At 37.4% G+C, this 25,221-nt stretch overlaps 2 protein-coding genes across 9 annotated transcripts in view; both read left to right on the top strand.

The window, feature by feature from the left end:
* Positions 1 to 24,583, top strand: part of NDUFAF6 (NADH:ubiquinone oxidoreductase complex assembly factor 6) — a 149,238-nt gene extending 124,655 nt beyond the window's left edge. For 2 of the 4 annotated variants that reach the window (XR_005211576.1, XR_005211578.1), the window contains one exon: positions 852 to 982. Coding sequence is in view for 1 of the 4 variants with exons in the window: in XM_037802523.1 (XP_037658451.1) it covers positions 852 to 863 (12 nt within the window). In the remaining 3 variants the exon portion in view is untranslated. Of the gene's footprint in view, positions 1 to 851; positions 983 to 24,530 lie in introns of those variants that run through there. The other 2 variants (XR_005211577.1, XM_037802523.1) reach the window with 2 other exon arrangements.
* Positions 1,977 to 25,221, top strand: part of PLEKHF2 (pleckstrin homology and FYVE domain containing 2) — a 28,066-nt gene continuing 4,821 nt past the window's right edge. The window contains exons 1-2 of one of the 5 annotated variants that reach the window (XM_037802533.1): positions 3,005 to 3,056; positions 24,531 to 24,606. The gene's annotated coding sequence lies outside the window, so the exon portion shown is untranslated. Of the gene's footprint in view, positions 2,107 to 2,266; positions 2,429 to 2,990; positions 3,109 to 3,981; positions 4,039 to 24,530; positions 24,607 to 25,221 lie in introns of those variants that run through there. The other 4 variants (XM_037802531.1, XM_037802530.1, XM_037802535.1 and 1 more) reach the window with 4 other exon arrangements.

Raw genomic sequence — 25,221 nt, forward strand, 5'->3', positions numbered from 1 at the left:
TAAAGTGAAAAAGAGCAATTAAAGTAAAAAAGAACACTGGATGCCTTTGTTTGTTTTTTTCCTTCCCCCATTTTTCTACTCATCCATCCATAAACTAGATAAAGGGGAGGCACACACCCCAGTTTGAGCACCAGATATGCAGAGTGCAGTAAGAAAATATTAATACATATATTTATAATGTTTTAAATATTATTTATTTAACACATATAGCACTTAGCATGTGCTAGGCACTATGCTTTACAAAATTAACTCATTTAATCTTCATAATGACACTGTGGGGTAGGTAATTTTATTATCCCCATTTTACAAATGAAGAAACTAAGGCAGTATTTGGATTTGCCCAAGATCACAGGTAGTTGCTGGCAAAGCCAGGATTTGAATAGTCAGTCTGGTTTCTAAATCCATGTACTTACCACAAGCGAAATAAGTCTATAGGGACTGGGGTGTGTGGGGGGGTTGGGGGTTGGGGGTGTGTGTACAAACATTTTTACTGATGGTGTGAGTGACCAAAAATATTTGGTGACTAATGGCCTAGATTAGATCTTAGACAACCAGTCAGACACAGTAATTCCTAATCTCAAAATTTAAAGGAATTTTAGAGATTCTCTAGTCCAGCCCTGTTGTCTGCATGTAGAGGGCGATGAGGCTGAATGAAGATGGGGTAGGGTGATGGTTGAGATAAGAGTACTGGGGACATTTGGGAATAACTGCAGAGAACACTTACAAAGACTTTTTTTTTTTTTTTTTTTGCATCCGTGTAACTATAACTCTCCCAATTAAAAAAAAAAAAAATCATCCGTGCCAGTTTCGTACTAGTTATTAAATTACAAAAAGATTTGTTTGTCCCCTAGACGTTGAAATGAGTGGGAGGTGGAAGGCCCGGGAGGAAGAGTCCCAGGCAGAACAACAGATGGAAGGAAAGCCGGGCGGGACCAAGCCTGCTTTCTCCCTCGGTGGGACCAGTTTGAAGCCGCTCATCTATGTACAGCTTGGTTGGTGGTGGCTCTAATTCAAGAGTAATCAAACAAAGGTAAAACATCCCTAAAAATGATAGGTCAATGGGAAATATAAATTTTACCAAAACCTAAGTTTTTACCTACATACAACTTTTTGTTCAAAGTGAGTATGCTTCCTCCATTCTTTGATATTAAATACCTACCAGAGCGCTTAGTAAACAGAGGCTGCGGTATACATGACCAAGGGCAAGTCTAACCTTATATAACTATTCTATCATTACAGTTTCCAGGTATGCGAAGTAGATGAGGTTTTGTGGCATCAGAGAAAGTTTTGGCAAGACCAGAATTCGCAAGTCGGGCACTTAAAAGGGCTGTGTAAAGTATGTGGGTATGTACGTTGTAGTCGCCGCTCTCTCGGTTTCAAAAAAGGTAGGGATTTTAGAGAAAGCTAATGGAAGATGTGACAGGCAGGATCACAGTGCTAAGTGGGTATGTCAGGGAAATGTCTGTCCACACGCCTTGGACATCTAAATTCCAAGCCTTTCTTTCCCGACTGCGGAAGTTGTTCAGTTCCCTGAGTACGCCTGTTAGGAGTCTCAGTCTTCCGAAGAACTTCGCAGAAAGCTGAACAGTCCTTTCCAAGGGCTCGCCCAAGCCAGGCAATACAGGTAAGGAGTCTCCACGCGCACCCAAACATCTCGGAGGCGCGAGGGTCCTCACACAAAGTAGCGGAATGAGCTACACCCTGGGCCTGCCTGTGGGCGTGGCCTCCCTGGCTAGCCCCGCCCCCTTGAGCGCGTCGCGCGGGACGGGAAGGGCGGAGCCAGGGAATTGGCGTGAAAGGGCGGGGAGCGAGCGGTGTGGGTGTATTCGTGCCCGCGCGCTCGTGCTTGGCGTGTGGCTGGGGGCGCGCCCGTGCACGCGCAAAGGAGAGGGCAGTCCCAGCGGCCGTTGCCGAGTTCGACTGGAGGGGCGGGGGAGTCACCTGTGAGCCGCTGTGCCCGCCGCCCGCTGCGTCCGGATCGCGCCGGCTGCGCGGGGCCACGGGCCGCTCACCCCAGGGAGGCTGGGGCTGGAGAGCCGACAGAGTCAGCGCCCGGGACGAGGAGGAACAGTACCCTTGCTGCCGCCGCCGCCCGCGTCCGACCGGGTAAGTGAAGCCTGGGCTCGTCGCCCGTCGTCCCCTGACGGGCCGGGAGAGGAGAAGCGAAACTTTCCGGGTGCTTCCTCCGGTGATTCCTGGGCCGTCGGCGGCGCAGGGAGGTGTCGTCGTCGCGGGCGGCGGCGGCCGACGCCATGTTGGGGTCTGTGAGAAATGGGGCGCTCTCGGCCCGCTCCCCTCTGCCCGGGGGTTGGGCCGCGGCGGAGAGCGGGTGCGGGAGGGTCGCCGCCGCCCCGCGCGGGTCTAGAGGCCGTCGGGGAGGATCCGGGCGGGTGCGTCTCGGACTGGCGGAGCTGGGAACCGGCTGCAGGTCGGGTGGGCGAGGGGCGCCGGGGCCCGGGCGGGTGGGTGACCTGTCGGCGGGGCTGCGGTGGCGGACGGACGCGGGAGGGGGTTACCCAAGGCCAGGCGAGGAGTTGTGGGGCTTGAGGACTAGGGTCCCAGGCATCTTAGGGCTCCAATATCTTTCTGTTTAGAAAGTTCGCAGGGTTTGGCATCAGGGATGTTGTAACTTGAAGGACATAGTTCTTTGTGACTTGGAAAAAAAAATGGCATCGCAGAATTTGCTCTGGTAGAAACGATGGCCCTTACGCATTATTTGTTTGGAGGCTTTTAAAGTTTTATGGTCTTTTGCCGAATTTATTTCTTTCTTTTAAAATTTCATTAGAGGCCGAGAGCTTGCTGCTCAGGTTTCCTTGAATACCTTTGTATATTCTTGGTACATGAGAGAAATAACTTGAGTGTGCAGTAGGAGTGAGTCTTATTAAGGTTACAGGTAACTAAGCCCTGCTCTGTAATTCATAGACTCACAAAGTATGTTGTCGATAAATCCTTTCTTTGTTGTGTTGTACTACAGTTGCTGAAGGAAACTCGTTAAAGAAAGATTTAGACATAAACGCTGACTGAGAGACTTAAAGACATGCTGTTTTCTTAAGAAGGTGAAGTGATCTTGACATTTCGAAGTTTTTTTTCGCCTTTCGTTCTTTAAAGGTGAATGTCTGCCATGTTTTGAGCATTTACATTTTTCCGTACTATGGCTCACGGGGTCCTCAGGTTAATTCAGTATTAACGAAGGCTTCTATTTTTAATCTCTTCTGGTCCTGACAGCGTTGGAGGTGAATGGTATTAAGTTACTTATTTATAAGGCACATGTAATCGCCTCAAAAAATAAAACTGTTGACTAAGGCAGGAAAAGAAAAGATTCAGTTAGAATTACCCCAGTAAATGAATATAAATTGGTATTTTTAATAAAGCATCTTAGCCTTAAAATTCTGCTAAATGGACTAAAAGGGCTCTTAACCACAAATAATATAACCCCTAAAACATACATTGGAGGATTTCTCCTCTTACTCTTTATAGTTAAAAACATAGCTTCTGCTCAGATTTGATGGCTAATTTTTTTTTAAAATTCAGTTTCATTAAGATATATTCACATACCATACAATCATCCATGGTGTACAATCACAATACCATCATATAGTTGTGCATTCATCACCCCAATCTGTTTTTGAATATTTTCCTTATACCAGAAAGAATCAGAATAAGAATAAAAAATAAAAATAAAAATAAAAAAGAACACCCAAATTATCCTCCCCGATCCCACCCTATTTTTCATTTAGTTTTTGTCCCCATTTATCTACTCATCCATCCATACACTGGCAAAAGGGAGTGCAATCCACAAGGTTTTCACAATCACACTGTCATGATGGCTAATTTTTTAAAAAAGAAATCCTTTTTTGTTTTGCTTCATTATCAAGTAAATTATACGTACTCATTTTGAAAGAAGTGCTCCAGATAATTAGTGAAAATGAGCTTCTGTGTGCCGTGTTTGTTTGATATGTGTCTTACTTTCCTTACAATAGGTGTATGAAATAAAGGAACAGAGATGGCTTAACCAACTTGACAAATCCAGCAACCCAGGTCGACTTTAAGGTCTTATGACTCTGAAGCCTTCTGATTTTTCCTGTAGTATAACTTTGTAGGATAACTAACTCATTCCCTGTGGAGAACCTCTTCCACCTTGTTACTTCTTTACCTTCACTGCTCTTTTTTATTGGAATTTAGTTCTTCCTTGTAAATACTTATTTCCTACAGAGTGGATTTACAAGGGTTCTTAGTACTAAAATTTTTATTCTTAAAAATGCTCACTTAAGCCTGTAATCCTGGAAGCCTTTTTTTGCTGTCTTCTCCCTCTCTCCCCTTCCCCCCTCTCCTCCCACTCCTCCATCTTTTTTGCCTTCTCTTCTCACTGGTGTCCCAGGTAAATGTTGCGTAGATCTATCATGGCACCTCTTTGACAGCAGCCGTTGCATTGGGCCTGATATGCCTCCATCCCCCACATGCCTAGAACATAGCAGATGGTCAGGAGAGGTTTGAATGGATGAATACACATTTGTTCCTTGTATGCTTATTAAATTATAATTTCCGTGGGCATTGTAGTTAAATCTTATCTGTAGTCTTTTCCCCAGTAAATGCCATGGACTCCATTCAGTCCACAGACGGGTTGGTCACTCTTTTTCTTTTTAAAATTTACTTTGGTTAATATGGTAACTCAATGAATTTTTGCCTGAGGGTACAGAACTTGAATGTTTATGAAATTTCCAAGAAGTTAATGGACTCAAGTATAATCATTGATGTGATGTGAGATAAGCTGTAGATCACCAAAAAAAATTGCTGTCATAATTTTAAAGTGCAGTTGAATTAATTTGGGTCAAATGGAAATAGTTAGTGCCTGAAAACTCTGAAGGTCATGTTTAATACATGTGAGCTCTTTGATAGATCAAATCTCATTATTGCTCTATCAGTTATTGTCAGAACCGTCTTAGAATTTTGTTTTTAAATGCCTTGCTTAATGGGAAGCATATAAAAATTGCTGCTTTTCTATTAAGGTTATCTTTGAGAACCAGCTGCATGTTTAATGTAAATTTTGGCTTTACTGAATAAACTACTTCATAGATACGTTTTTGGAGTACTGTTTTAAGTAGAATTTGGGGTTAATTCCCTGCCTCCCCTGCCCCCCAAGATGACTTTCTCCTCATTAAATCTGTAAACCTCAAACTGCTCTGCTCAATTTGGGGAGGATTCTAGGAAGGGGAATAGAAGGTATTCAGATAGATGCTGTGAGTGAACTGGAAAGAAAGCAAGTTGCATACAGGATGGACTGGAACAACAACAAAATGAACCTTGAATCCAGACTGCTCCTGTTCCTTTACTAGCTTGTGACCCTTGAACAAGTCACTTCAATTGTTTATAAGCTTCCTTGGACTCAGAAATGGACACAGCATGTCTCAGAGTGTTGGGAGGATTAAGTAAGATGTTTGTGAAAGTGCCTGGTGCATGATATTCAGTTAAGTTTTATTTCAACAAAGGAGTAGAGTAGCAATGAGTTACATAGAGTCATAGAATTTTAAATTTTTTAAAGAGAAATGACTTAGAAATACCTAGTTCAATTCTCAACCTTGGCTGCACATTAGAATCTCCTTAGGAGCTTTTTAAAAATATTGATGCCTGGACCCCCACCCAGAACAAATAAATCAGAATTATTGGGTTTGGGGATAGGACTTAGGGTGGTTTGCCCCCACCCCCTACCCCCATGCCTTTTTTTTTTTTTAATTCCCAATTACCAATGATTCTTATGTGCAGTCAGTTGAAAAACATTGAATTAATTTATGATACAATCCCCGTCTCCTTATTCTCTTCATTTTGTTTTTGTTTTTGAATAAAGGACAGAGAGGTTAAGTGCCAGACAAATTCCTGTCAGTCAAGCTAAAAAGTATGTATCTTGCAGCTGAGGAAAGTGAAGTGCATAGATGTTAAGTAACATCCATTTTGGGCCAGAAAGGCCACATTTGGATGTGGTTCACTAACTCTGGTGACCTTTACCTCCCGTCTACATCAACAGCCTACATGTATGAGTGTTATTTAACCTTGTCATCATCATTCAGAACACTCTACCTCAAGCCAGCTCTGGCCAGAGATGGTAATTCAAGGGCCTGTCTTTCTATTTCTCTTTTCTATCATACCTGAAGAACCAGCCTTTTGCCCACATTGTCACCTCTAGTCCTTTCCAGAGCATTAGTCTTTTCCTTCTTTATCCAACCCTGTGTCCTGCAGTCCATATTCTCACTATGAACTCACTAGTATCATATAGTCCCTTCTCTCCTTGATCTTTGCTGTATATAACTGGTCATTTCTGAACTTGAAAATATCATCACCCTTTACTTTTTTCTACTTCTTTCCCCCTCTTCTCCCATGTTACAATTGTGGTGACTGCTACATACATATTTTCTGTTGATGTGTACTAGTTGCTTTCTAATTCTTTTCTCATCCCAAAGTTAACTCATTTTCTCTATTGCTTTTCTGCTCTATTCAGTTTGCTAACCCCAATTTTGCAACCCTTGACTCTTAGATGACCTTGCTTCCTTCTAAAATGAAAATTTTCTATTTTCTTGTTTGCATCAATTTTTTTTCATCTTTTCTCCATTCCTGTTTTTAGAAATGGAACTCTCCTTAATTCTTGATACTTATTTCATTTACACATACTTGGTGGAGGGGGCAAAAAGTTTTGTGTGTTCTTTGTCCATATATTTTTAAATTCTATATGTAATTTTGTATTTTTATTTTTATACTCCCGTTTTTTCTGCATATTCTGCTTTCCATTTTATTCCCTAATTTAAAAAGCTCTTTACCCCCCTCTTTATCAGAGAAATATGTCTTCAGTATAAAATAACTGGGCAGTATTAAAATAGTATCATTCTTAGTGCTAAGAAATAATCAGTACTTAATTTTTGATGTGTATCTTTCTAAACTTAAAAAAAACCAAATAGGTTTACATTCTATGCACTGTTTGGAAACCTTTATTTAATAAAATGCCTTGTTTAACAATTTCCAGATTATATATTAATCTTTGTTCTTTCAAAAACTGTTTAGCAATCCAATATATGGGTATACTATAATTTAACCAGTCTCCTCTTGTTGGACATTTAGGATGTTTTCAACTTTTCAGTATTGTAGAGAGAACTATGGTGAAATTTGTACATTGTTTTTTGTTTTTGTGGTTTTTTTTTTTTTTGTATATATTCTTGGAAGAAGAATGTTGGGTAAACATTTTAAAGCCCTCATTGCCAAAATGACATTTAGAAATTTTGTTCTAGTATATACTCTCAAGGATTGTCCATTTTCTCCACATCTTAGAGAAGTGAATAATTCATTTTAATTTTTATGTCTTTGATAAATGCTGAGATACAGATTTTTATATTTACTGGTTATTTTTATTTGTTCTTTTGGACATTGTCTTTTGTGCCTAATTCATTTTTCTTTTGTGATGTTTTCCCTATTTATTATTGAGTTGCAGGAGCCCTGTATATATTAAGCATGTTGATCCTTTGCCATATGTTGAAAATACTCTTTAACTTTGATACCTTTTCCACCAATGCTGAAGTTTAGAAATTTTATGTAGTCAGTGTTTTCTTTTATAATATTTGTTTTTTTTTTTTTTCATGATAGATATAACCATTCCTCTCTGGCTAGAAATTTAGCTTTTGTTTTTGTACTGTTAAGAGTTAATGCCAGAGGGAATATATTTTTATGTTCAGTATTCCCTAACTCCCACCCCAATTTCTTCAGGATAAATTTTTGTGAGTGAAAATTCCAGGCTCTAAGGTCAATGCCTTCTAAAATATTTTATTATTATACATTATCACTAGTCCTTGATTTTTCCATGTGTTCCATTGCTTGTTAGTTGTGACTTTTTGACAGGTTATTTAGTTTCTGAGATTTGTGAAACATGTGAAAGCACACTGGAAGGGTACTTTGTACTCTTTTGCCTCCTCCCCCTCTTTCTTCTCTTGCTCCTTTCTCCTCCTGCTTTCTGAACTAGATGTTCCCCAAAGGTTAATCCTCTGTCCTCTTCTTTCTTCACATAGCACCAATCACAGCATCTCTACATGGATGACTACCCAATCTCTCTGTGTCCTGGAGGTCCCTGCTCATCCTGGCATTTCTATCTGACGGACTTTTTTTTTTTTAATGTTTTTTTAAATGCAATTTTATTGAGATATGATCACATAACATACAATCATTCAAAGTGTACAATCAGTTGTTCGCAGTATCATCATATGGTTGTTATTTCATCACCACAATCAAACTTTGAACATTTTCATTACTCCAAAAAATAAAATAAAAATTAAAATAAAAAAGAACATCCAAAATATCCCATTCCCCTCTCCCCATTGTTCATTTCCTTTTTTTTATACAGTTTGATTGAGATATATTCACACACCCTGCAGTCATCCACAGTGTAGTTATTCACAGCACCATCATACAGTGGTGTGTTCATCACCAGAATCAATTTTTGAACCTTTTCCTTACTCAAAAATAAAAATAAAAGCAAAAATGAACACCTAAATCTTTCCATCTCCTCCTTCCCACCCTACTCTTCATCTAATTTTTTGTCCCCATTTTCCCACTCATCTGTCCGTACACTAGATACAGGGAGTGCAAGCCATAAGCCTTTCACAGTCACGCAGTCACACTATGTTGCGGTTTGACAGCTTCAGGTATTTCCCTCTAGCCATTCCAACCCACTAAAAACTAAAATGTGATATCTATATAGTGCATGAAAATAACTTCCAAAGTGACCTCTTGACTCCGTTTGAAATCTCTCAGCCACTGGAACCTTATTTTGTTTCATCTCTCTTTGCCTGTTTGGTCAAGAAGATCCTCTCAGTCCCTCAGTGCTAGGTCCAGGCCCATCTCCAAGAGTCATTTCCCGTGTTGCCAGAGGGATTTACTCCCCTGGGTGTCATGTCCCACGTTGTAGGGAGGGTAGTGAGTTCACCTGCCGAGTAGGCTTAAGGAAAGGGGGGGGGAGGGGACTCCTAGGCACAATTATAAGTGGGCTTAGCCTCTCCCTTGCAGCAACTAGCCTCACAAGGGAAAGCCCCAGATTGAGGGCTCGGCCCACTAAGCTGGCAGTCCTCAATGTTTGTGGGAAAATCAGCAATAGCCCAGGTGGGGAAGTCCAGCATTTCTGCATTTCTCCCCAGTTCCTTGGAGGGCCTTGGAAATACGTTTGTACTCTGCCCAAATCGCTCTGGGATGTATTGGGATTTCACCCCAGCCTGTACAAACTCACCAAATCCCACTTCCCATTCACCGCTCCCTGCAACTATGGTATTCAAACAAACTGATCTTTAAAGTTAAATTATCTAGGGTGCTACAGAAAACATAGATAGTGCACCAGATAAACATCTCCTTCCTTGTTCTTGCACAAAAGTTGTAGTTTTAGAACCCAGTCAGTATTGGGTCTGACAGATTTTTGTGTTGTGAATACCCTAAAGTTACTTAAAAATAAATATGTCTCAAATCAGTTTCTTCTTCCACCTGAAACAAAACTGGCATCTTAACAGTGGCTTATGCTTAAATCTTCGAAGTCAATTTACACTCACTTTGCTTCCTCATATTCAATTAGTTCCTAAATCCTGTCTGCTGTACCTCAGTAATAGCTCTCACTTCCATCCTCCACTTTCTATTTCTGCTGTCAGTTGTGGTTCTGGCTTTTGTTACCTTTCAGTTAGAGATTAGTGTAAAACTTTTCTGATTGTTTTCTTTGCCTTCAATCTTGCTTCTTTATATTCCTTCCAATTCATCCTGGGTACTGCTTCTCATTGCCTACATGTATGATAAAGTCTTCAGTCTGATGCTTATTAGCTCTTCTCTTTTACCACTGTAATTTCTCCTGGCTCTGCCTCTTCTAGCCTCGACTCAGTGATTTCTTTTTCTGGAATATATTTGTACAGTACCATCCCCCCTTTCTCCCTGAGCCCTGCTGGCTCCCCACTTCCTAGGTGGTTTGACCTACTATTGCTTCAAGGCCCGGTTTGAATTGCTAGTCTTTAATTATTATTCCTAAGTAAAGTAGTTATTTTAGGTTAGTTGTCTTTTTCTTATTCCCTTGTTATGGTTTTTTGAAATTTTTTTGTTGTTTTTTTAAAAATTTTTTTGGTATAGTTAATAATTTAAAAAAATTTAACTATGAAGGAAAAAAAAACAATGAAAGAAAAAAAAAGAATTATTCCTAGATATTCTCTCTGACCAGAAATATACCCTATTGCAACTCTTTGGCCCTGGAACCTTCATCACCTTTTTGTTTTGTTTTGTTTTTGTTTTTTGTTTTGGTTTTGGTTTGCTTCTCTGCTGTTTTAGACCTTGAGAGTGCACACATTTGAGTTAATCATATTCCTCAGTTCATAGCACACCACACCAAAACCCCTTGTTTGTTTTGTTTTTCCTTCGTCAGTTACTCCCATCCTCCTCTTTCATACACTTGTGTATATAAACATGATGAATATAGCTGTCTTTCTTCTCCACAAATATTGTTAGTTTTGGGTGTCCTTTGTATTTTAATACTGCTCTGCACAAAGCAGGTGGTCATTAAATGTTTGGCTGCTTGAAATTCATTGAAAATTATTAATGATTCTACAAAGTTCTGTCTTACTTAGACTAAAAACTTGGGATTTAATTTCAGTTTTTATTCTTCTACATCTAGTTAGTTGTAATAATCCTGAATCTGACCTGTCCTTTCTATTCGTGTTGCAGGCTCCATATGCTAATCAACTTTCCCCTCTGCAATAACTTTTCAGTTGGTGTTTTCAATCTTTCCCTTCTCCCTTCTCACTCTTTTTCCATAGTTACTTCAGAAAAAAAACAGAACACATCAGGTCATCCTTCTAAAAACTTCAGAAGGAAGTGTTAGGAATCAACAAGATTTCTTGTTATATTTTTTTCTCACCTTTTCCCCCACTAAATGTCTACCTATAGTTTCTGCTGCATTTGTACCATGTGACTTTTCTTGTAGAGCTCTTTGCCTTTGTTTACCATTTTATGTCTTTTGAAGTTCCACATAGTGTTCACAACCTGTTTCAAATGTTCTCAGTGCCAGACCCTCACTGCTTCCTCTTTTGCTTCCTTACCACTTTGTTAATATTTTTATTGTAGCACTGATTTTGTTGTGCTTTGTATTAAAATTTTGTGGTACACAGCTTAATTCCCAGTGTCTGGTTCATTCTTCCTTGTAACACCAAGCATAAAGCCTGAAATGCAGTGGGTAGTCTGTTTTGAATGATACTAAAGAAAATTTGTTATGTATGTGATGGGATAACTAATTCCACAGAAGTATTAGTTGAGCTTTACTAGCTTTATTTTTCAGATGTTATACAGTGCTTTATTTACAGCTGTCAGGACTGTACAGCTGCCTCTGCACAACTACTTTTGAAGTGATGCAGTTTTTTATCTGAATTTTGTTGAGGATGAAAATATGCATGCATCGTCATTTTTCATTTGCTAACTAAACAGCTGTGCTTTTTGGCAAGAGAAGAAATCATTTTTACATATTATCATGAGATTGAATTTTTTGTTGTTGTTTTAAATAGAATCTGCCATGCTCAATACTTAGAATTCATAATTAGATACTTTAGTTAAATGGAACCAGAACATTTGCTTGTAAATTTAAAATCTGTTGATCTAGTGAAGTAATCAGTAGTTGATGTACAGGGTGTGGTTCCTGTTTTCTATGAAGATGATAGAAATGTCAAAAAAGAAGTTTTGATTTTCATCAAACTCCAGGTTGAGAAGCTGCTGCTACTTCTAACTGCTGATCATATACAGCTCAATGCACACTGATGACATGTATATGTAAGCATTTTTGTAAGTGCTGTTGAGAATACAAATTTGTAGAAAATAATATTCTTGTTTTTGGAACCTCCAAGTCTGTTGGGAGTAAGTCGGTGTGCAAATCTTTATAAAACATAATAGAGTGTAAGTGCTATCAAGTGTTAGAAATAAAATGGTATGAGAATTTAAAGGAGAAACATAGCTGGCTATGAGGCTGTTGAACTGCATCTTGAAGCACTGGTAGGATTTCAGCGAATAGAAGAACAAGGTGGGGAGGACATGTTGAGCTCAGAGGAGGGTAGGAAGCCCAGAACATGTTCTGGGAATAGCTAGTAGTCTGCTTTGGTTGTAACAGAGAACATATAGAAAGAGGTAAGATTGAAAAGATAGACCAGGACAGGCTGGGGCTTGACTTGAAGGGCTTTGAATACCAGGTTAAGAATTTTGGATTTAACTCTGTTGGCCTGGGAAGCTTTGGTCTTTGAATGAGAGATTACCTAATCATAGCTACAGTTAAAGAACAAATCTTGCCTTGAGTGGGATGGTTTAAACAAGACTTAGAGAAATTGTTTAGAACTTGTGAGGTCCATGTTTTTCCTCTCTCTTACCCTGTAAAGACCTTTTGTAACACCCATTATCTCTCTTCTGGTCTTCTAAATTAATTTTCTAAAATCATCAACTCTGACTTAATTGTACTTACATACCGTGGTAAGTTTCTGTATCAAACATAACCTATTTGGAACTGCCTTTTCTGACAACCTGAATTAGCCAGAGCTTTACTTTTTTTCACTTCCTTTTAGTAGTTGAAGAATTGTTTTGAGCATATTTTGTACTTATCATGTTTCAAAATTTTTTTGCCTCTTATTTTATCATTGGCGTTCCACAAATAGATAATAAGGTCCATATGAGAGAAATGTATTTATTTGAGGTATATATAAGGTATAATGGAAAGAATATACGTTTTTAAAAATTCAAATTAGGGCTAGATTCAAAAACTAGCTGCAAGACCTTGTGAACATTGCTTAACTAGTTCATGACTCAGTTTACTTTTGTGTAAAATGGATATATTATCACTTGGCAAAATTGAGATTATTTAAAGAGTGAAGTGTGGATGTGCTTGGCACATGTGTAGGAGGTGAGTTAATTTTTTATTTTTCTATTTTTTCCTTTCTTGACTGAGACCCTAGAATAATGCAGCTGAGTCTACTTTTCCATAATAGGCATATTTGGTGCCTGAGAGAAGTTTTTAAGGGATAATAAATTCAAATATGTAATACCCCATTGGATTTTTGAAAGCCTTATGTCAGAATGTAGATTTATATGTTAGGGAGAGACTCCATGAGAAGGTACAAAAGAGATGGTGATCAATATAGGCACTATGGAAAAGTTAGCATGAAAGACAGCAAGACGTTAATATGATTTTGCCTTTGCTTTTAACAAATTAGGAAAATTTTAATTACTATTGCTTCTCTAAATGTGATCTAAGATTTTAAAGGTTAAATTATTCTTATTTCAACATTGCATAAATTTAAAATTAAAATATAAAAAGGCTTTTTTTTTTTTTATTTGAGAAGTGAATGTTTTCCCTTTATCGTTACTAATTCCTCTTATACATATTTTGTAGTAGGTTTGCCACAGTGACAGTGGCACTGTAGAAATGAAGGAAAAACATTGTCCCTTTTTGCTGATGGAATAAATAAAATTTACTAAAATTCAGAATTTAATTTGCTGTTTTTCAAGTTTTCTTTGCTTTAATTGTCTTAATATTTTATTGAGAATTTTACCTAGCATTTCCTGCTTATTATTATACTTAATAGACTAGAACTTTTGAAAGTTAGAACAATGTCTTGTTCCTTGCATGGTTGACACACAAAATATTTGTTCATTTGACTTAGATGCATTAGGAGAGGAAGTAGTTTGCAGTAGTTTGCTCTAATATTAAGCATTTCCCTGAGGGCGGTGGGGTATATCTCTCTGGTAGTTTGTTGCTGTTGTCTGTTTTATACCCTCCCCCCTTCCTGTTAGTCGCCTCGCTTTCCTTTGACATTTTCTGTGAAGTCCTAATTCAGCAGTAACACAGATTTAAAAGTCTTGACTGACATTAAGACATAGTTAAAGGTTTGATTAAAAATTAGTTTATAGGCAAGTAAGACTTCCAGTAAACCAGAAATATGGCCCATGACTACCAGACTCATTATTTTAAAGTTGGAGCCTTTATTCAAGGCTTCCTTTCTTTTTTTAGAGCAGTTAAGTGTTTGTGTGAATTCTCTTACTTAATATCTGACCCAAGATTAGAATCCACATATCTTAGTTCATAGTTCATTGGTTTTTCCACTAAAATGCACAGTTGAATGGGAAGCTCACTGATACTAGGTATCATGGGTATGGGTAAGAAATAAATTAGGTGATTTTTTTGTTTGTTTTAAATTCACCTGTAAGGATGAGATAAAAAGTACTGATTTTCATTGGGAAGAACTGGGCCCATGTTATTCTGTGACAACTGAACTCTCTTGTCAGTTGCAAATAGTATTCTGTGTTTTTTCTAAAAGAGTTTTTGCCTCTGCTAGTATTACATTTTTAACAGGTGGTAGACATAGCACTAAAGAACATTTTACTTTACTTTAGAAACAAGATATTACCCAAAGACAAGGGTGGGAGCTTGGACATTACAAATGCAGCTCTTGTCTGCAGTTGTGAAAGAGATAACTTGAAACCTTTGATTGTTTAATTTTTTAAATTGGTATATAAAACTGGCTCTATGAAAAATAGATTTACTTTTTTTTTAATGCTTCTGCTGTAGTTCTTGTATTTTAATTATGAATTAGGACTGCTCAGACACTATTTGCTGGAAAAGAAGTCAAAGGAAGCCAAAGAAAATCAACTGAAAACCTGTTGGAATTAATATTAATAAAGTTCTGTGAAGTGTCAGGAAATGGGGGAAAACAAAACAAAACAAAGAAATATCAATAACTTCCCTCTCAGTACTAGTAACATTAGATACAAAATGGCAACAAAAATTAAAGTATACCTATTGTTATAGTTTCCCTGCTGCTAAAACAAATATAATACAGTGGCCTTGCTTAAACAATGGGAATTTAGGGAGTTTATTGGCTCATGATTTTGAGGCTGGGAGAAGTCCAAAATCAGGGCATCAGCAAGGCAATGCTCTCTCCCCAAAGAATGTGGTATTCAGAAGCTGGCTGTCTGCAGTCGTTGGTCCTTTGCTTTTCTATCATATGGCAGTGCGTGTGGTGGTGTCTTCTTTCTCTTACAGGTTCCGTTCATTGACTTCTAGCTTTTGGCTGCTCCCCATAGATTCTTTCTGTGTCCAATTTCCTTTGTTTATAAGGACTTTAGCCATATTGGATTAAGGCTCACCCTCATTCAGTTTTGGGCACACCTTAACTAATAACATCTTCAAAGGTTCTATTTAAAAACGGGTTCATACCCATAGGACATGCCTTTTGTGGGAGATGTGATTGAATACCCAGCACTTGGGAAACTATTTAAGAAATGTAATGGTCTGTGAGAAGAAACCTACAAAATTACTGGGTCATAAAAGATTTGAAACCTGGCTTGGAACACTCAATATTGTAAAGATATTAATTCATTCCAAATTAATTTATGGGTATAAATTGAGTTCCAGTCAAAATTTCAGTGGGATTTTGTCTATTTTTCTATTTATTTGTTGCAGTTGAGAAAGGGCTCTAATCTGTAGCTGCACATTAGAATTACCTGAGGAGCTTTAAAACTATTCTAATACCCACGCCTATATATAACTCACACCAATAAAATCAGAATATCTGGGGGAGGGATCTAAGTATCTGTATTTCTTAACCTTTGATATTATCATCAGAGTGCCTTGGTCCCAATTTAGGTTTTTGTTTTTTTTTTTTTTTTAGTTTTTTTTTTTTTTTTTTGAGCCATTTGAATTATTTTAGCAATTAATGTATCATAACTTTTATTCTTTCTTAGAGGTCTTCTATAGAACAAAAGAAAAATTTATTTATTAAAAAAATACAATAAAATTCATTCAACCTGGCAATTATCATATCATTGGATGCTTATAAATATAAGACATATTATAGGCTCTTAGTGAACTTGCTTTTCCTATATCTTGATATAACTTGAAATATTTAGCTATTTCATTATCCTAGGAAATACTTGATCGTTACTCTGTAATTTTCCTCAACTAGGCCAAAAAGAAGAAAATGTAAGAGTGACAGAATGACCTAGAAGGATGACGCAGTGGTAAAATAATCACTGTTGCACCATCGTTCAGTTTTTTTATTTCATTGTCCAAAGTATTGCATCATTTTTCAAGAAGATATGAAAGCAGTTTGAAGATAATCCTTTTTAGTCTTTTTGTTTGTTTTTAAGCTTTTATTTAACACATTTGAGAATTTGGATTTTCCTATTTTTCATTTTCCATCTTTAATGGCAAAGAGAAAAAAATTGACAGGAAGACACTTCAGAATTATTAGATGCATCAGAGATGAATTAAACGAAGCATCAACACTTATAAATGATGATGGTAATTAAGATCATATAAGTGAAGTCTTAGACTTTCAGTCATCAGTGATGATTTCCTAAATGAGGTTTCTCAAACTCAAGAATTACTGAGTGAACAATATTCCTAAGGACAAAAACGGAAATATTACATGTTCATGCATGGCAGCTGATGAGGAGTGAGTTGCATTGAAAAGATGTTGTCTATGTTGCATATATAGTTCTTCACTACGAGAGAAATATGGAATAAGAAATTTGCTTTTTAAATTTTTATAAAATTTGGTCTTGAAGTTATTTTTTACTATCCTTTTATTCCTATTTGTATAAATTAGTCATAAAATGACATAAAATGTAAAAAATAAAAAGGGCCCTTTGGACCTGGATAGTAATTTGGGTTGACTGTTTTTTTTTCTGGTATCCTGAAGATTAAAGCTCCTTTGTAGATCCAATGTGCTGCTATGGTTGAGAACCACTGTTGTAAAGTAGAGTTTATCTGGACAAATAAACAGGAGAGATTGGGTAAAGAATTTTTGGGAAGTTAAATAACGTGGGATAGTCTGGAATAGTGCTACTGGATGCCTGGTACTGACACAAGAATTGTAAAACAAATTACTATATTAGACCAGGCAGCCTAGAAGCAGATCTTAGAATATGTAAAACTTAATATGATAAAGTGTCGTAAATCAGTAGATTAAATTACTAATACCATTAATAGGAGCTGTCACTTTTTGACTGCTTGCTGGACATTATGTATGTAACATCTCATTTAATCCTTAAAACATAACTGCTTTTGTTTTTTAAATTAATTTTATATATACAGATAAGTGCAGCCATCACCACATTAACCTTTAATTCATTTTAAAGACATCACTACAGTCAATTTTAAGACATTTTCATCCTTTAGCTGTCACCCCATCCCATCATTCCTGCCCCCAGCCCTAAGCAACCATTGATCTGTTTTCTGTCTCTATAGATTTGCTTATTCTGGATATTTTATATAAATGGAACTATACAACAGTGGTGTTTTTTTTTGACTGGCTTCTTTCATTCAGCATGTTTTCAAGGTCCATCCAAGTTGTAGCATGTGTTAATACAACATCCCCCCACTTTTTCTTTTGCCTTAAAACAACACCCATTTATTATCACAGTTTCCGAGGATCAGAGGTCTAAGTACGCCTTAGCCAACTCCTCTCCTCTGGATCTCAAAAGGTTATAATTAAGATGCTTATAGGGGCTGTTTTCTCATCGGAGGTTTGGGGTCCTTTTCTTTGAAGGGCTTACTTGTTCAGGTCAAGCCAACCTTCGATTAACTCAAGTAACTGCTGTTATTATTCCTATTTACAAGTGAGGGCATCAAGGCTTGAAGAGGTTAAGGAACTTATCTCTGGTCACATAGCCCTTGGTGATTCTCCAGCAATTAGTTAGGTCTTTCAGAATGCAAATACTTGGAAAAAAGGAATTTTTACCTATGTAGAATGAATTTCAGGTGGATAAAAGAATTAAATACAAAATTTGTATCAGAAAACATAGATAATAACAGATATCTCGATAGGGAAGCTTAGAACTAAGGGAATAAAATCACAAAGGAAAAGATCTGTGAGTTTACTTAAGAAAGCTGCCTTTATGTCAAACACCATAAACAAAATTATAGAGTAATGAACTAGGAAAATAATAAATGAATGATTAATAACTGTGCCGTTTAGATGTATTATGTTCCCCAAAATGCCATTATCTTTGATGCAGTCATGTGGGGGCAGACTTATTAGTGTTGATTAGGTTGGAATTATTGTTGGAACTATTGGTTCAGTGTTTCCTTGGAGATGTGACTCAGTCAACTGTGGGCCAGACCTTTCATTGGATTATTTTTATGGAGGTGTTGCCCCACCTATTCAGGGTGGGTCTTTATTGGCTCACTCCGGTACTTTAAAAAGAGCCATACAGGCCCAGACGCACAGCAGCTGTGACTGACATTTCGGAGAGCAACTGAGAGAGACATTTTGAAGATGGCCATTGAAAGCAGACTTACGCTAGCTGAGAGTTTGCTCTGGAAAAGGTAAAAGAGGACAAGACGCCCCAAGAGCAACATTTTGAAGAATGTTACTGAGAGAAGAGCTGGAACATAACCCGGGATCAGCACATGCCAGCCACGTGCCTTCCCAGCTAATAGATGTTTTCTGGACACCACTGGCCTTCCTTCGGTGAAGGTATACTTGTTGATGCCATAGCTTGCACACTTTATGGCCTTAAGACTGTAACCTTGTAACCAAATAAACCCCCATTATAAAAGCCAGTCCATTTCTGGTGTTTTGCATAGCGGGCAGCATTAGCAAACCAGAACAATAACCTTTATATATAAACATTTATATATATTAATAACCCCTAAATATATGGCCTTAGAAATACAAGTGGCTAGTAAACACATAAGGATATGAGCAGCCTCACTTCCTATGAAATAGAACATTAAATTTAATTGAAAGTACTCATCTTTCCTCTCTCACGATGTTTGCCTGTAGTATTAGTTCTTCTCATCGTTCAAGACCTAGTTTATGATACCACCTCAGTGAGGCCTTTTTTAACTACTCAATTCAAATGAGTTTGCCCCTGTATCTTGGCACCTTACTTATTTCCTTCATACCACTTCACCTTTTGTAATTACCTATTTGTTTACTTATTTATTGTCTTTCTTCTTCTCTAGACTCTAAGCTCTGAGAGGAAAAGAATAATATCTGACATCTAGAAAGTGCTCAATAAATATTTCTTGAATGAATGAGTGGAATGAGTAAAAAGCAAGTGAAATGAATAAAATGAGATGCTGTACTAAATGAGGGACAAGATGGAGTGAGTGCAATCCTTGTACTGCTTGGTAACTTTTACCTTTCAGAATGGAAATTTTGTAAACAGTAGCAGGAGTCTTAAATATTCATGCTTTTTGACCCATTAATTTTACTTCTTGGAATATGTCCTAAAGAAATCATCTTCGCTAGGGGTGGGAAAACTTTCCATCTAGCTCTTTCCATATTCCCTTTTCTTTCCCAAGAAAAGTAGATGGTAATCCAGTTGGGCCATGTTTTCTGGTTCTTTTTCTGCCCATCAGTGTGTACAATTTCCTAAAGACCCAGTTCCTAGCTAGGCCCAGTAATCTTCTACAGGCATACTTCATCTTATTGCACTTTGTTTTATTGTGCTTCACATTTATTGTGTTTTTTACAAAGTGAAAATTTGTGGCAACCCTGTGTCAAGCAAGTCCGTTGGTGCCGTTTTTCCAGCAGCATGTGCTTGCTTCCTGCTCTGTGTCACATTTTGGTAATTCTCACAATATTTCAAACTTATTATTATATGTGTTATGGTGATCTGTGATCATTGATCTTTGATGTTACTATTGTAATTGTTTTAGGGCACCATGAACTACACCTATATAAGGCAGTGAACTTAATTGATAAATGTTGTGTATGTTCTGACTGTTCCACCATCCCCCTGCTTCTTTGCCTTTCCTTGGGCCTCCTTATTCCATGAGACAAAACAGTATTGAAACTAGGTTCATTAATAATCGTGCTGTGGTCTCCAAGTGTTCAAGTGAAGGAAGAATCACATATCTCTCACTTTAAATCAAAAGCTGGAATTGATTAAGCTTAGTAAGCCTAAAAGCTAGGCCTCTTGCAACCAAACAGTTAGCCAAGTTGTGAAGGCAAAGTTCTTGAAGGAAATTAAAAGTACTGTTCCAGTGAACACACAACCTTATTGCAGAGATGGAGAAAGTTTTAGTTGTCTGGATAGAAGATCATAACATTCTCTTAAGCCAGAGCCTAATCCAGAGCAAGGCCCTAACTGTCTTCAATTCTTAAAGGCTGAGAAGTGATGAAGCTGCAGAAGAAAAGTTTGAAGTTAGCAAAGGTTGTTTCATGAGGCTTAAGGAAAGAAGCCATTTCCATAACCTAGAAGTGCAGGGTGAAACAGCAAGTGCTGATGTAGAAGCTGCAGTAAGTAATCCAGAAGATCTAGCTAAGATCATTGATGAAGGTGGTTACACTAAACAACAGGTTTTCAATGTAGACAAGACACCCTTCTATTGGAAGATACCTTCTAGGATTTTCATAGCTAGAGAGAAGTCAGTGCCTGGCTTCAAAGCTTCAGAGGATAGGCTGATTCTCTTAGGGGATAATGCAGCTGGTAACTTCAAATTGAAGCAAATGCTCATTTACTGTTCTGAAAATCCCAGGGCCCTTAAGAATTATGCAGAATCTACTCTGTTTGTGCTCTATAAATGGAGCAACAAAGCCTGGATGAAAGTCCATCTGTTTACAGCATGGTTTACTGAATACTTAAAGCCCACCATTGAGACCTACTGCTCAGAAAAAAGATCCTATCAAAATGTTACTGCTTATTGACAATGCACCTGATCATCCAAGAGCTCTGATGGAGATGTACGACGAGTTTAATGTTTTCATGCCTGCTAACACAGCATTCATTCTACATCCCATGGAACAAGGAGCCATTTTGACTTTTAAGTCTCATTATTTAAGAAATATATTTCATAAGCCTATAGCTACTATAGATAGTGATTACTCTGATGGATCTAGGCAAAGTAAATTGAAAACCTTCTAGACAAGATTCACCATTCTAGATGCCATTAAGAACATTGATAAATCATGGGAAGAGGTTAAAATATCAACATTAATAGGAGTTTGAAAGAAATTGATTCCAGCCCTCATGGCTGACTTTGAAGGGTTCAAGACTTCAGTGGGTAAATCATTTGGTTAAGTCAATTAATGTAGCGTATAAAGCAAACAAGAGTCCAAAGCTACTGTTTATGGGCACAGTTTTCTGTGTTTATGATTGTAATTCTCAAAGCACAAGCTTGCAGAGCCATCACTTCAGGAATCTGGAAACATTCTGGCATCTGCTATGAAGAATGCAGTATCCATGTTTACAGCCAAAGTATGAGCTGAATAATACCACATGAAAAGCAACACAGGCAGTCTAGACTCTGGCTGCCAGTGGGGACACCATTGCTGTTTGAATCCCACATTCCTCCTGCAAACCCTGGCCTTGGAGGCACAGTGTAATTTACTGAGAGATGTTAATGTACTAGTTCAGTGGTTAACAAATAGCTGTTGAACTCTGGGTTCATGGAAGGATAAGGTAGGCAGAGCCAGGGAAGGAGGAGGGGTCGTCAGGTGCCGTGACTGTTTCTAAGAAGCTGCTTTGATGTCTCCTTTACATAAATAATCAGAATCAAGCATAGAACTGGCTAATAACATCTTCACATCATATGTGAGCAATCTGATTTAGCTACAATCTCTATGGAGTAACTTGAAGGATATATGTAAGGACCAGGAAGCCCTCATCCCCGATTGCTCCCCAACCCACAGTATTTCCAGCTCATATCCTAAAATGCCACCATGGAATCCATGGTGAAGATGTTATTAGCTACTTCTGTGGTTGACTGTGATTATTTATGTATTTTTCATAATATTTTATTTATGTGTTTTAAAATAATAATGAGTGACCGTAATAATAACCAGTGCTTCATTTTTCTGTGATACGATTATACTAAAAGTTTTAGCATTTTTCTATGAAAAAAGATTAGTAATAAATGCATGGTGTATTATTATTATTAACTGATATACTCTGACAAGATTTCTATTACAATAACATGTAGAAATGTTCTGTACTTGATATAGATTTTGAGAATAGAAAACATTGACATACAGGAACATTAACATGAAATAAATGACAAATAGAAATCATTAAAAATTGAGGATACCGAAATCATTTAATGTTTCAAAATGATCATTCTTAAATAAATTTTAAAATGTACAAAGTGTTTAAAAAAACAAAAACAAAGACTTCAGTGGAGGAAGCCACTGCAGATATGGTGGAAAAAGCAGGAGAATTAGAATTTGAAGTGGGGAGTGTGAAGATGTATGTGTAGGTAGCTCAATCAGGATTTATGTATTCCTGGGTTTTCTAGCTCAGTGCTTCCCCGATTTTTTCATGTCAGACACATAAAGAGACTATTTTAGGACCAACAGGGATAATAGAAGAGGCTGATTAAGGCCAAAGGCAATTGGCCCAAAGACTGGCTGCCCCAAACCTTCCATTAAGCTCTTCGGAGGGCTGAGAGGATCAACATCTGGTCACTTCTGGATCATGGTGCTTCTGTGGGGAAGTTCTCTGAGCCCCTTTTCTTCTCAAATACAAGTTACAGCCCATTTGCAAAATCAATTAAGTGGGCTGCAACCATCATTAAAATAAATGGATAGAATGTATCATTCGTAGTTGAAAGAATTATATGAGTGTGTGTGTGTAATCTTGCATTATGAAATGTGTTTCTTATGTGAGTTACTGTCACACTTTGAAAGCTATTTGCCCCAGCCAAATACCAATTATTAATTCCTAAACCTCTCTTAGGTTGCATTATTCTTGAGCAGGGGGAATGATTTATGAGCAAAAATTCAGACTTATTATATTGCAAAATTTGAACATTGAAACATCAGGAGAAAAACTAGGTAAATTATGATGACATATCTTTTTGGGTGATTTGCTCAAGTTAGTATTTCCTTCTTCAGTAATTTTAGTGCTTGCAATGGAAGTCCAGAGGTTAATAATAGCTTTCTTGGGCTTCTTATAGAATAAATGTAGTCTTAAGGAACAGTTAGTGTACTATAGTATTTGGTTAGAGCATCATAGTATAGTGGTAACAGCACAGAGGAATCATTGATTTGAGTCCCACTTCAGCAATTGTTATCTCTGTGAAAGCCTTGGGCAAGTTACTTAACTTCTTTATGTCTTTGTACTCATTCATAAAACGGAGCTAATAGTGCATATATAAGGTTGCTGTGAGGAGGAAACGTGAATGCATGCAAAATGCTCAGCACAGTGCCTGAAACAGACTCCCAGTGAGTAGAGTTAATTGTAGGCTAAGTTTTTTTTTCTTAAATACAGTTTTATTGAGATATATTCACATACCATACAGTCATCTACAGTGTACAGTTGTTCACAGTACCATCATATAGTGGTGCATTCATTATCACAATCAATTTTTGAACATTTTCATTACTGCAGATAGATAGAAAGATAGATAGGATAGCTAAAACATTCCATCCCCCCATCCCACCCAATTTTTCATTTAATTGTCCCCATTTTTCTACTCATCTGTCCATACACTGGATAAAGAGAGTGTGAGCCACAAGATTTTCACAATTACACAGTCACACCACGTAAGATACATAGTTATATACAATAGTCTTCAAGAATCAAGGCTACTGGGTTGCAGTTCGACAGTTTCAGGTATTTACTTCTAGCTAGTCCAATACACTAAAACTACAAAGGGATATCTATATAGCACATAAGAATGCCCTCCAGAATGACCTCTCAAATCCATTTGAAATCTCTCAGCCACTGAAACTTTGTTTTGTTTCATTTTGCTTCCCCCTTTTGGTCAAGAAGACTTTCTCAATCTCATGATGGTCCAGGCTCATCCCCAGGAGTCATTTTTCTCATTGCCAGGGAGATTTACACACCTGAGAGTCACGTTCCACATAGGGGGAGGGCAGGGAGTTTACCTGCCAGTGGGGTTAGAGAGAGAGGCCACATCTGAGCAACAAAAGAAGTTCTCTGGGGGCGATTCTTAGACACAGTTATAAGTAGGCTTAGATAGGCTAAGTTTTGCCCCTTGAATTATTGAATCTCTCTTTTATGCCTCTGTTTCTCCTTCAACTCTGATATTTATTGGATGCTTCTTTGGAGGATAATAAAAATCTCCTAATTACTTCATAGGAGGTTCAAGAGTTAAAATCAGAAGATGATAAATGTGAAAAGCACAGTATAAATTTATGGTGGTAAGAATTCCAATAGTAGCAATAATAGGAAACTTGTTTGCATTTTATATGTGCTGATTAATAGCTGTATGTCCAAAGGGCTGGAATCAGTAGTTGATTCAGATGGGGATAATTAGATACTTTCAGTTCTCTAAAAGTGCCAAGCCCTGTCCTGCCTTAGGACCTTTGCAGTTATTTCTTATTATCCCGTCTCCCACGCCTCATGTCTTTTCATGTCTAGTTCCTCCTTATCAACTGAAATGATACCATTTTAGAAAGGCCTTCCTTGACCATCTAGTCTGAGCAGCTCTCAGTTAATCTTTTTTAAAACCACTTAAAAAAAAAATCATAACATTAATCACTACCTGGCTCTTGATTTTGTTTGTTGTCTGTTTTCTCATCCCCAACTAGGATGTAAGCCTTGGAGAACAGGGACCTTGCCAGTATTGTTATTTTTTTTCCTGTACCTATATAAGTGCCTGACAAGGTAAATACCTATTGAATGTTTGACTATAATGCAAAGTATGAAAAATCATCCATAATCCTATTTTCTGGAGACAGACAGCCATTGTTCGTATTGATAGTATGGTATATAGTTTTCTACATTTATTTTATTTTATTTTTCTAAGGGTGTGCTTACATACTTACAAGTATCTATGATTATGCTTTTATACCATATTTCGCTGATTCTAAAGATTAACTTTTTTTCTATATTTTATGTCCGAATTTGGAATGTCTGTAATCAAGGGTTTTCTGTGGTTTAATTGACAATATTTTCTCTTTCCCAGTGGCACATAAAATGGGGATATGTTTTAAGATCTGTAGCATCTTAGATTTGATGAAATATGTATATATTTGAAACAAAAACAGGATCATGATGTTTAACTCGTCCCCACATCACTATATTTAGAGCTGTCTCATTCTTAACAGATACTGAGCATATTAAGGGTATAACTTATTTAACCAACCTTCTTGATGGACATTTGGAGTTCTTACACTTATTCAACACATAGTGCTGTGTTGAATATCCTTGTACAAATCTTAATGCATGTATGTGAAATTTCTTTTGGATAAATACCTAGATCAGTGGGCATACTTATTT

This window comes from Choloepus didactylus, chromosome 14 (genome assembly GCF_015220235.1).
Source record: "Choloepus didactylus isolate mChoDid1 chromosome 14, mChoDid1.pri, whole genome shotgun sequence".
Taxonomy (NCBI): Eukaryota; Metazoa; Chordata; class Mammalia; order Pilosa; family Megalonychidae; genus Choloepus; species Choloepus didactylus.